The sequence below is a fragment of the Crocodylus siamensis genome, chromosome 2, assembly GCF_052110815.1.
Source record: "Crocodylus siamensis isolate JL-2025a chromosome 2, ASM5211081v1, whole genome shotgun sequence".
NCBI classification, from domain to species: domain Eukaryota; kingdom Metazoa; phylum Chordata; order Crocodylia; family Crocodylidae; genus Crocodylus; species Crocodylus siamensis.
The window spans coordinates 170,654,896-170,667,822 of record NC_143396.1 but is presented as its reverse complement, the minus strand read 5'-3'; the positions used below and the strand labels follow the sequence as shown (position 1 = coordinate 170,667,822).

The following is a 12,927-nucleotide window of genomic DNA, read 5'->3' as shown; positions in this document are numbered from 1 at the left end:
GATCCATCCCTCTGGACAATGGTTAATTTCTGATGATTCACAGAAAACTCACCCCTGCCCTCACAGATTGTCACCATGCACCCACTCAATTGCTCAGTATTTGTAAAAGGCCTGATTTCTTCCTGACCCCAGCTGTTGGCTGGGGTCCTGAAAGAAGAAAGTTGATTATGGTTATTTTAGTTGTATGCAAGAAAATACAGTACTACTGGAGGCCCCAAAATTCTCCAGGAGCTCATCTTGCTCTGCTTACATAGCTTGAACTGCAGGACACCAGAACAGGCACTGGCAGCACAGACACTTGGCAGCAACGGTTTCCTTAGCATGGTTTCTATTGGGATCAACAGCCATGTCTATATCTAAGCGGGTAAATGTTCTCTGATAGACCTGTCCTGTACTGCTAGGATTTTCACCTCTCCCTTTGATTTCTCTGGTAGGCTTTCCATACGAAAAGGTGGTACAGCGGGTGCTGTATCTCCAGGTGCTGGACTATGATCGCTTCAGTCGTAACGACCCCATCGGGGAAGTGTCTATTCCTCTCAACAAAATAGACCTGACCCAGATGCAGACATTCTGGAAGGATCTGAAACCCTGCAGTGACGGGAGTGTAAGGCCCTTGCTTTGTATTGAGGGAGGGGATTGCAACACATAGGCTTAGTCCATGTGACTAGGAGCCACTCTTTATAACAGCAACAGCTTCCAACTAGTGCTCTTGAGGAAGGTTTGTGAGCTGCTGAGCAAGACCTCAGAGGAAACACGGTAAGGGAGTTGGGCATTATCCCAGGCCCACTGCTGTGGGCTGGGATCAAACCCAGGCCTTTGCCCTCTGTTATGCCAGAGGTCTGTGAACCTGTTTCTGTTCCCTTCTTGCCAGCTGTGGATCCTTTCCTCGACTGATATAGACAAGGATCTGTTTCAAGTAATGTTGTTGGTTGAGAAAATATCATAGATCCTTCCCATCAGCAGCAGATCCTCAGATTCTTACCTGTCATGGTTTGGAAGCTTGTTTGACATAGAAGCAAAACACGTTACAGCCATAGCAACGTTTGGAAGTGGTTTCTTTATGGATAAGGCCTCCCACATGCACTGGTGTTGAGTAGAGCTATCTAGTATCCTGGAGAGCTGTTCTCTTTGAGCTCTGTCAGTTTATAACAACTTTTCTTCTCTGCAGGGAAGCCGAGGAGAACTCCTCCTGTCCCTTTGTTACAACCCTTCTGCTAATTCCATTGTCGTGAATATCATCAAAGCACGGAATCTTAAAGCCATGGACATTGGAGGCACCTCAGGTACTGCACCCCAGGCTCTCTGTCTCTGCACAGCTGAGGTTCACTTGTTGGAGGGGGCATTCACTCAGGCCACTGAGGGGCAGGAGCTGAGTGCCGTTTATTGTACCTCCCAGCGGCACCTTTCCTCTCTTCAGGGAGGTAGTTGCCTCAGAATCTCTCTGTCCCTCCTCAGGGAGAGAGTCTTTCTTTGCTTTCCCTAGGGAAGGCTTATCCCTGAGTCCCCTTTTTTTCACATGGGGTGGAACCCAGGAGTCCCCCTCTGCCATACCAAGGCAGTGAGGATATGCCTACCCCATGATGGGAGGCAGCTCAGTCTTGCAGCCAACTAAGTAACACTGGCTCCTGCTCTGCTCTTGTCTACCCAGAAATGAGGTAGTAACAATGCCCTGGCCAGTGCCCTCTGGCATCACACTCAAGACGTGGATTTCCAAGGACTCAAGAGTCATGGCTTAAGGTGCTCCCAGACCCTCCTCAGTGCTTGTAGGGGAGTGGGTGGGTGGGTGAGGCTTGTTACCTCAATGTTGAGACTCTTGAGCTGTGCCACAGTGCAGACCTACCATGAATATCTCCCCAAACTCCTTGCATATCCCTCATGAATAGGTGCTGTCCCTGAGTCCACTTTCTTCTGCACAGGCAGGAAAAGACACAAGTCAGGAGCAAGATTTCCTCCCCTACTCAGGGCCCTGCAGGGCAATAGGCAGGAAACCTGAGGAGTGGCTTAATTTAGAGGCCATAGCACTCGGAGTACTGCCGTGACCTAATAGCATTGTGCCCTTTCACCTCCACCCCAGACCCTTACGTGAAGGTGTGGCTGATGCACAAGGACAAAAGGGTGGAAAAGAAGAAGACTGTGGTAATGAAGCGGTGCCTGAACCCTGTTTTCAATGAGTCTTTCATCTTTGACATCCCCACTGAGAGGCTGCGAGAAACAACCATTGTCATCACTGTCATGGACAAGGACAAGCTGAGCCGCAATGATGTCATTGGCAAGGTAGGCCCCCATTGGATGTCCCCCAGGGCCGCATCCACTGCTCCCCTCACCCGTGTAAGTTTAGGTGGCAGGTCACAGAGGCAAAGGGGAGGGGCTTACAAAGCCCAAAGCTAAGCCCTCACGCATATCCCAGAAAAACACTCAGGGAATATGGAGGGCATGATGGATGTACCATGGTTGCCATTTTGGATTCCCACCTCTGAGGGATCAGCAGAGGGCTTTAAAATAGCTTAGACTTTCATGTTGATGTAAAACATCTGTTTCAGCACGTGTCATTGCCGTAGTTCATGGACAAACAATACTATTGGTTATAGGCCATAGACACACAGGGTGTGCCTTTAGCTTTCTGAGAATCATTCCCCCACATGGCATTAAGGAGCTGGGTTGTATGATCAGAAAGGGCCAGGGCAAACAGGCAAGAATATTATTTCCTCCCTGTCTTTAATGCCACATAGAAATATCTGACTGGAGAGGACCTCCTGTGTCATGGAGTCTGCTCCTTACTACTCCAGACAACCTTGTCCTATAATGCCTTTCATCAAATGGTCAAGCTTCTTCTTTTTTATTAGGAGGCACTCCGCTGACTAGAAACCTCCTTCTTTTTTCCGTGGCCAGTTATTAATAAAACATGATGCTGATAAGCCCATTGTTAAACTAGTATTGATTCCTCTAAACCTGGGGCCTCCCTGTAGGTACTCACAGCATCCCCTAGACAGATCTACTGAGAGCCTATTAAGACCCTGTCTCTTTTTGTATCTGCAGATACTTCCTCTGCTTAAGCCAGTGACTTCTTCACCTTACTCTTTTGGAACCCCTGGCAGCTCACAGCTCAGGTCTTTCCATCTGTATTGCCTTTTCTGTCAGCTTCTCCCCTGCCATTTGTTTGCTACAGCTGGTCTCACCGTTGTTGCTGAATCTGAATCTAGTGATTAATTTCACCTTCCTCTAGGCTGCCAATGAAAAGAAATCCATGAGAGTCCTAAATGTGACTCCTAAGGCCCTTTTGCTTTCCCTTGGCCAAAAGTCTCCCCATTAATTTTCTGCTCCCTGAGGTGCTGCATAACACAAGGAAAGCCAATATGAGCATCCTAGATGCTATCAGCAAAAAGATGCTCACACTCTTGATGTGGTGCACCACCAGTAATGTCTCTCCACGTCCTCCCTGCACTACACTGGCTTTAAGCTGAGAGCATCGCCTCAGGGAATGGAACTCCACCAAACCACTGATGCCGGAGCCCCTGAGTGATATAGCACCAGGCAAAGGAGAAAGTGTCTGTGCATTTATTAGAAGGGATATTAATGCCAACCGTGTCTCAAGAGTGTGACAGAAGAGGCAGGCAATGCTTTAAATATTAATAACAGCATCTTGAATCTAACCCCTTGGCATACGGAGGAGTCACCCATGGAGAGGGCATGATGTGCTAATGACGGAGTTGCGGGGGATGAAAACTCATCAACAAGACTGTGTCTACACTGCCAGGCTACTTGATGCTCTCCCTGTGATCAGACAAGGAAGTGACTAATGCCTAAGCTGAGATCTCCCTTGCTTTATAGAGAGCTCTGGGCAGCAGAAGTCCTGGAATAAGGTCAAACTTATGGAGATTGGGTGGTTGATGTAGTGTAAGAAAGAGAATAAACTGCAATTGAAGAGTACTTCAAGGAACGCAAGAGAGGGAGCCAAGTTCAGGAAACAGGATCAACATTTCAGCTCAGTTCATAAAAGCCGATACATTCAGCTAGTGAGATGAAGGCAAGGCCATTTTCAGAGGGTGCCATAGAATTTGGCGGTACCATATGTAGCACCACACTCTGCCCACACAGCAGAGGCTGACCAGAGATTTCCAGTCTGTAAATAAAGCACTCTTGACATGAACCAGGGGGGTTTCGGTGCTGCGCCTGAGACTTTGGATGGGAATTTACCATGCAGCTCACTCTGTTCTTGAAGCTCCTCCCACTCTACAACCTTGCTTTCCAGAATCTTGGCCCCACACGTCCCATTCGACACCAGTCAGGATTTTCCTGGCAGAGAAGCCTCTGCTTGCTTTGTATAGATTTTAGTTGTCTTTAAAGATGACAGCTAAATGCACTGGAACTGTCAAGCCTTACCACTGCCAGGAGGTCCAGAAGGAACATTGTCAGGCAAGGATTTTGTTTCCAGGTAGCAGCACAAAGCCAAACTACCACACTGAGCAGCTCTTTAGCAAGCTGACCCCCAATAATAAGGACCATGTAGCGGAGCTCAGGGCAGTGAGCATTTCTGAGGTCTCATACCCTGAACAAGAGGGGTCTGGAGTGTCTCCCATTTGCAGTGTTCATGTGAGTTTGGTGCCAAGGAGAGGCACCAGTCAGCAGCCTCAGAGCCTGACTTCTTCAGTTCATCAACAGGCTGAACCCAGCAAGAGCAAGATCCATCCCACTGTCCCTCATCATCACTCAGCTCCATCTTTGAGGAAGGCAAGCTGGGGGGAAACTGGGACTTGGAAAGATTTCCTAGAGGGATAACTGGGAGTTCATGGTCCATGCCCCACTCAGATCTCAGCCTAGGGTGGACATTCGTCCAGTTTTGTAGAGGACAGCCCAGTTCTCTTCTACTCTATCCTCTGTCCTGCTGATACAAAACTGGATGCCTTTATGTCCTCTGTTTTCCTCCACAAACTTCCACCAGCCTGTCCTCTGTCCTTTTGAAACAAAACCAGACACCTTTATGTCAGAGTAGCAGAAAACCAGTCTGTCCTCTATAAAACTGGATGAATGGTCACCCTATCTCACCCTGTCTTCTGAGACTGCCATTAGGGTTTTGTGGGTATCTATCCTCTGGGAAGAAGCTGAGACCCCTGAATTCATTTCACCCAAGCCAGATGGCAGCTGTGAAAGGGGAATAACTTTCACCACCAGTCTGGTGTAAATTCAAGCCAAAATACCCAAATACAGAGCCCTCCGGATGACTTTATTAACATAAACAAAGTTCATCAGCCAGTGTCAAAGCCAGCTGAAAAGCTTTGTTTGGAGCAGAGTGTGCCCCAGAGCACTGAAACCATAGGAGCTTCATTCCCTTGCCTTTCCAGCAGCTTCCCAATCCTCCCAACACCCTGTGACAGATTGAGAGTCCATCCCAAAACCTGCGTGACCTTCCAGTATGGCTCCATGGTACTGGAACTGCTGCAGGACAGCAGCACAGATTCTGCTCAGAGAACTACCATGTTACAGCCAATCCTAGCACAAACCCAAAGTTAAAAAGCCACCTGAATTCCAGGGAAGTTAGGAGCAGACACTCAACTTTTCAGCCAGTCCTGCTTCTCTGTGATCCCCTCACATCAGCTTCTGACTTGAGATGATCCAAAAGTCACTATTCTAGAGGCACACACAGTATCTACTTTTTCTCTTTCTCTCCCTCTCTCTCTGTCTGCCTAAGCATTTCAGCTATGCACATCACCCTGGTGTACCTGCTCTAGGGTGAACTTGAATCTAATGAAGTCTATTTATAGCAAGATAAAATGAAAGTCCCAGATAATTTCAATGCTCTGCAGTTCCAGGTAAAGGGAAATCTCTGCCTGCTATGAAGCTGTTCTGGGGAAGGGGGAAATTATTTTACTCTGTGAGGAAATAATCTGGCAGCCTTTACTCAGGTAACTAGTTCCACTGCCTTTGACTGTGCAGCTCATATGAGTAATGGCTGCAGGCCCAAACCCAGGAAGAGCATCCTACTGGGCACATCATGCGTTCAGATCTTACCTCAAACACTTAAGAGTATGTTTGCTCCTAGCCTGGGCTGCCCTCAGCCCAAACCCCTGAATTAGCTGACAGGCTTAGTCTAGACACTCAGCAGGTGTAAATTGGCCAAGCTCCATTGGCTTCAGTGAAACAATGCCACTTTAAGCCACCTGGGGATCTGGCCTTGCTGACTCTAATGAAGTGATGCTGACTGTGGCTATGGCCCATTGACTCCAGTGGCACAGCACTGATTTGCTCCAGCTGGGGATCTGGCTCCTTATTTGTAAAGACAGAATTACATTCTGTACTTAAACAAAAAAATCATCTAGCCCAAAACCTGAGTTACATTAAATATATTTAACTCTCCCCTCCTAACGATGATAAATTGACACAGCAGTCTCACTATTATTATTGCATGCCGCAGGGATTCAATTATCCCCCAATGCAGAGTTGTAGTAAAATAAACACATCAATTAAATTAACAATGTAACGTGAGTGAAGCATTACAAGGCTGTGAATTTAAGCACAGGGAAGTCATTGATGAGCAGGTGGCTGGCAGCCACCCAAGCTGGAACTCAGGAGATGAGGAGTTGGGTCTTGGCTCTGCTACTGGCACACCTGAGAACTGGGGTCAAGAGTCCAGTCTTTCTCCTGCCCATCATCTGTTCGGACTGTAAAGTCTTGGGACAGGCACTCTCTCACTGTGAGCGTGCAGAGTAAGACCTGATGTCCTGGACCAAGGGCTGGAAACTGTAGTTGGCAACTGTGATCCTCTGGTGTGACAGGACTGCACACAATGCAGCACACATCCCACCTGCGTGGGAAACAGGACTTTCTTAGGAGTTGATCCCAGGCTGTGGAATTAATTCCCTCAGGAGCCAAAGCCCCTCACAAACCTCACACCTTTCTTCCCTGGCTATGAGGTGTATTCCTTTGGCCTGCCCCCTCTAGCATAAATGCAGAGCAACAGGTGAATTGGAAACAAACTGACAAGCCCTAAGACCCTACCCAAACAAGACACTCCACTGGACCACACTTCTTCTTCAGGGAAATGATAACAGTGTACAACATGTGGCAGGCATATAATCTAGTAGTTTAATGTGCTCTTGGAAGGCACTCACGAACTGTGGTAATGAGCATCCTATAACCACTAGAATAGAATAGAATAGGCGGGAGCCCTGCTTTTGTTGCTTCATCTGGGCACTACACAAGCCAAAGTTCAGAGTCCTTGCTGTGTCCCCATTTATACCCATGCAGCCCAGTTACCATCCATGAGATTTATATATGCATAACCAAGGACAAAATTTGGCCCAAGACTTGCAGCCACATTGACTCAATTGCTCTGCTAATCTGTACACCTACCATGTAGAATTCCCTAGAGCAGGGGTAGGCAACCCCGGCACATGTGCTAGAGCATGAAATGTGGAGGCACTGTACATGGCATGCATGCCTCGGGACAAATGGCAGAAGAGCCACGAGGGGTCCAATCCTTGTTGTGGCAGTGCAGCACTGATGCCTGCAAGGCACACATGCAGCCACTGCCAGCAACAAGCTCTTGTTGTGAGCAGTTTGGGCTCTGTGGGTTTTAGGGGCCTGCCTAGATCCTGACCCAGATGTGGCAGGCAGTTGGGAGGCCCTGGGAAGCCCTGGCCCTGGTCTGCAGAGCCCAGGCCCAGCTCACTGTTGGCAGCAGGTGCATGTGCACCACAGAGCAGACAGCAGGAATGGGCCGGGCCTGCACTGCCACAATGGGGATCAAGTCCCTGCAGCTCCCTGCTGTCCACCCCTGGCATGCCAACATCTGACAAGTTGAGGATGCTTTTGGCACTCTGCCTAAACACACTGCTGACCCCTGTTCTAGGGCACCTTTGTAAGGTAAGGAGCTATTTAACCAACCAGATGTAGATCACAGGAGCACAACACTGGAAAGGAACTCCTGGGATCCAGACCCTATTAGTACAGGTACAAGTCCACAAACTGAGAGCTCCATTTTCAAAGTACCAAGGATTAGTGCACCGGCTGCTACAAGCAGGTGACTGTTTCAGGGCCTCACTGCTATAATGGTTTGGAAATTTCTTCTAATTTACAGTCTCAGTTTAAATACTAGGGACACAGAAGTAGTATTTGTGCTGAAGGACAATGCACAGTTTATACCCAGTTGTTCTGGGCCAGCATTGTCCTTCAGCATAAATACCATTTCTCTATCCTTAGTTTCATAGTTTCACAGTTGGTAGGGTTGGAAGGGACCTGAGCAGATCATCTAGTCCGACCCCCTGCCATGGCAGGAAAGAGGTGAACAAGGTGTACATCTAGCCTCCTCTTAAACACCCCCAGGGTAGGAGCCTGCACCACTTCTCTTGGAAGTTGGTTCTAGATCCTAGCCTCCCTGACAGTGAAGTAGCGTCTCCTAATGTCTAATCTAAATTTACCCTCTGCCAGCTTGTGACCATTATTTCTAGTCACTCCTGGTAGCGCTCAGGGGAACAGGGAGTCCCCCAGTGACTGATTTCATCTCTCTTGAACACAGGACAACAGGATTGTATGCAGTGTTCCAGGAGAGATCTCACGAGGTTCTTGCCCCTGCCTCCACTGGAAATCCCTCCACCTGATTCACCCTAGGAAAACATTTGCCTTTTTTGGTGACCAGATCACCATAGTGGCTCATAATCATCCTTTGATTGATGGATACACCTAGTTCTTTTTCTTCACTGTCATTTCCAACCAATGAGCCCCTGTTTATTGCAAAAATACATGTTATTAGTCAGTAAGTGCATGACTTCCATTTTCTGCTATGAATTTCATCCTATTTCTATTATTCCAGTCTTCAAGTCATCCAGTTATTTCTGTACAATATCCCAATCCTCCTCTGTACTGATGATGACGCTTAGCTTTGTGTCATCAGTTAACAAAGTGATTTTCAACCAGGGTGCCACGGTACCCTGGGGTGCCTTGAGATCCTTTCAAGAGTGCTGCAGGGCCCCACACAATGTTAGCACTGTTAGGCGTGCAAGTATGATTCACAAGATAAACCCAGAGATTTCAAATAGCAATCTATAGCGTTAAAACCATTCTGAACTATTGTGGTCTTTCTGAGAGCCCTTTGCAACAAAAGAATTGCTTTATTATTTTTCTGTAATAAAAAAAATGAGCAAAACTAAGAGCTTCCATTTTCTGAGGGGTGCCTTGAGTCTAACAAGGGGTACCTCAAGGCTAAAAAGGCTTAGAACCACCAAACTAGTATCATTAGTACACCCCTACTTTTTGTGCCAGGACCATTAAAATCATGCAAGTCTCTCCCTACCTGAAGCTGCTTCATCAAGTGCCTCTTTGGTTGTAAGGTCAACCAGAACCAAATTTGCAGATGCAGCCCAAGTCAGGAAACCCAGGTGGCCAGACCCCAGCTACAAATACAGAAGGGAGAGCAGTGATGGACAGGAATAAAACCTGTCTACACAGTGGAGGACATGACCTGTCTCCCAGAGTAAAGTTCTCACCCTTATGCCTCATTCAGGCTCCTCGTTGGGGACAGGAGGGGCCTTTCCTTGTCCTGGGGAGTGTTTGGCACTAGGGAGAAATGAGCTCCGTCAGAGACACTGTCCTGCTCAATTTCACTAGCTTTACAGCCCCTCCTTGTTCCTGCTGTCAGGCCTGTGGGTAGTCAAGCCCGCTAGGAGAGCAGCATTTTCCTCCCCAATTCAACTACATTTCCCTTTCAGCCTTGAGTCACATCTCCCACTGGGAGAGACTGCGGCTGGCAGCTCCAAACCTTCCAAGTCCATTGCATGTTGCGCTCATTGATTTGACATTACTAGACTCTGTGTTGCCTCTCAAGAGTTCCACCCCAAGAGGGCTGGCTCCAAAACTGAGGCACCGAACTCAGGGCTAGGGCAGACTCCAGGCACCGAAAAACAAAGCTGTGGCCCAGAACACCCTTGCTCAGCGGCTGCCTAACCCTGGCAGCACTTATGGCATCTCCCCCCCATTTCATCGGAAAGTTCAGTGGCAGCTCTGTGTAGGCACACGACCTACGGGGCCAGTTCCCTCACAAGCAAATAGTTGTAGCTGCTTTGTTTTTAAAACACAGCTGCCAGAGGAGGTGGTAGCATGGACGGACCTTTTCTTTATAATAGTATAGTGGTTAGAGCACGCACTCAGTGCGTGTTTAAATATTACCACAGCTTGAGGGGATTTTAAGCCACATCTCTTCCCACCACCTGCCCCACCGGAGAGTGCTCTAACCACCTACCTGTTGGCCAGGCAGGGTGGGATACCCTCCACCGCTCCGAATGAAAATGGGCCACTGGGCAGCCCAGCAACCAAAAGTCAGGCAGGCAGGAAGAGCAAAAAGAGGGAGCCTGGTTTGGTAGCCTAGTGATTAAGGCACGTTGCATGAAAGGGGTTCTTGGATTCTGGTCCCTGTTTGCAGGACTACTTTTGTTCTTTATCCAATGACCTTTAAATGTGAAATTCATAAGAAGAGAGAAAGATTCCATAGCTAAGGAGAGGAAATGTATGATACAGTGGATGGATGGCTAGAGAGATATGCACCTAGGGCAGGGGTGGGCAAAATGTGGCCCCTGGGCCAGATGTGGCCTGCCAGGCCATTCTGTCCGGCCTGTGGAGTCCCTAAAAAATTTAAAAAATTAATGTTTATCTGCCCCTGGCTGCCTGTCATGCAGCCCTTGATGGTTTGCCAAAACTCAGTAAGCGGCAGTCCACCCAAAATAATTGCCCGCCCCTGACCTAGATTAAAGCCTGGGATATTTCACCTCTAGAAGAAATTTGCTGAGAAAGTTACAAGGAACAGAGCAAAGAACTTTTGAAAAAACTTGGAAAGGGAAAATTGCCACATTAGTTACAGGCAAACACAGCCTGAGGTTGAGAATAGATTGTCCTCCACCACCTCAGCAGGCGCTCTGCTGCTGGCAACATGCTAATAACTTTTGATTGAATAATTACCTGTATTGTGCAACCTTAGCTCGAGCTGTGAAATGATGTTAGTTTGAGTGACAGTTTCCAGGCTCCGTTAGTGCCTCTGTGACACATGTCTCAGCTGTCAGCTTGTGAGAGAGTTGACACACACTTTTTCTGTATTGCTGTATAGAAAGCTAGACACTAAAAATAACCCATCCCTGCATGGATGAGTTCGCACTTGCTTGCGTTGCCTTGTAGCTATTTCTGACACCTCCAGTGAATCTGTTAGCAGAGGCAGAATGAAGGACGCCAGCTGATGCATCCAGAGGAGGTCCAGGGAATGGTTTGATGCTGGTAGAGGGGAGATCCTTAGGTGTGTAGATGGGTTTCAGCGACCATGGCTGCATGCCTGGTCTGGAAAGCTTCTCTGCCCTGTAGCTGATTGCCTAAAATGGGCAATGGGTCCATGTGCCTCTCCCATGGTTAGTATCATCAAGGAGGAGGCACCGTAGTGTCCAGCACTGTTTTCTGAAGTGCTCCTCCTAGACTGCATGGGTGTCTCCCCTTCCTGGTGAGGCTCACCTCTAGATAGTCAAAGAACCTCCATAAGCCACCTCCCATCTAATTTGCCAGGCTGCTGACCACCTAGGTGACCAGCCAGTCCTTTTCTTCCCAACCACCTTCCTCACAGACCATTTCTGCCTGCTAGCAGCTCCAGTCCATGAAGCTGGCTTCAACCTCCTCTCCTGTCAGGATGAGATTGGTAGAAGCACGCAGGCTGGTCCTCCTCCCCAGTTCCAGCTGCTTTTCCAAGCTCTTCTTAGCAAGCCAGCAGCATCTGGAGAAAAGGAGAAGGCATTCTGGTTTCAGTGCTTGCTACAGATCATGCAGACCCCCAGTATGCCACCAATCTCTCCTTGTCACCCTAAGGCCACACAGCATGTCAGCACCAGTCACCAGGTCCACTGTCAGGACCTGACCAGGCTGTTCAGTCATTTGGCACTGTCCCACAGGGAGAGTGTCACAACAGACCTGTGACCTCTTCCTCTATGAAAACTGAGAGTGCTAACAGGTCCACCACACATGCAGGTGACATGTAGTACAATAGGACTTTCTGCCCACCTGCCCCCAAAACCTGGCCAAAGAGGTATAGGTGCTAAATGCAGTGTACACTTGCCTCTCCCCACCCCATGCCAGTGGTGAGAGGCCAAATGAGAATGAGGATAGAGCACAGGTGCCCTCTGCCAGAGAGTGTTGCAGGTTGTGGGGAGACTGAAGAGTGAACTTAAGCCTCTACTTGGCCTTTCTGAGCAAGTGCCTTACTACATCTTCAAAGATGTGTTCAAGCCTTGCACCAAACTTATGCCAAAGTATACTTCTTGTCCACCAAGCTGTAAATGAGCCCTGGGTTTTTTGGGCTGCGGAGACAAAAGCAGATGGGGTTGATACTACCACATCACTCCCTTGTGTGTCATTAGCTATGTAAACTGGGGTGCCTTAGCCATGCCAGCCAGCTGGTCCACTTTGGCCCTGGTGGGTTGTGGGCATTGCCTGCTTGGGTCCCCTCCCCAAAGGAGAGCTGCCCCACTTTCCTTCTTGCCAGCCTTCACCAAAGGCTCCCTGTGGTATCCATGTAGAGCCATGCAGGCAGCAAGGGAATTCAGTCTAGGACAAAATGCAGCATCAAGAGGGGATTCAAATGGGCACTTTCAGAGGATCTTGGCTTTGGGGAACTTTCCCAAAGATCAGGACTGGGGTTAGCCATGCCCTTGAGGGAGGTCTCACAGAGCAAGTCTAGAGCCCTGTTGAACTGGAAATGCCATGACAGCAACTTTGCTCCTGGGATTTCAGTGCCCAGACTGACCCTGGGTGGGTGACTAAACCTGGAAACAAGGAGAAAAGGAATAAAATAGCCTCAAACGTCTTAAGAGACAAGCTCCAGTGATGGGACAAAGGGGAGCCCAACCTGTTCACTGAGCCCAGTACCCTCCAGGAAAGTCCAGGCGCCAGGTCCTCTGCTAGGATAAG

General features: G+C 48.5%; 1 protein-coding gene across 6 annotated transcripts in view; it reads left to right on the top strand.

The window, feature by feature from the left end:
- Positions 1-12,927, top strand: part of SYT7 (synaptotagmin 7) — a 149,594-nt gene that overhangs the window by 127,689 nt on the left and 8,978 nt on the right. For all 6 annotated transcript variants that reach the window (XM_090032271.1, XM_090032269.1, XM_090032272.1 and 3 more), the window contains 3 exons: positions 435-604; positions 1,169-1,283; positions 2,075-2,274. In XM_090032271.1, coding sequence (XP_089888397.1) covers positions 435-604; positions 1,169-1,283; positions 2,075-2,274 — 485 coding nt within the window. The remainder of the gene's footprint in view (positions 1-434; positions 605-1,168; positions 1,284-2,074; positions 2,275-12,927) is intronic.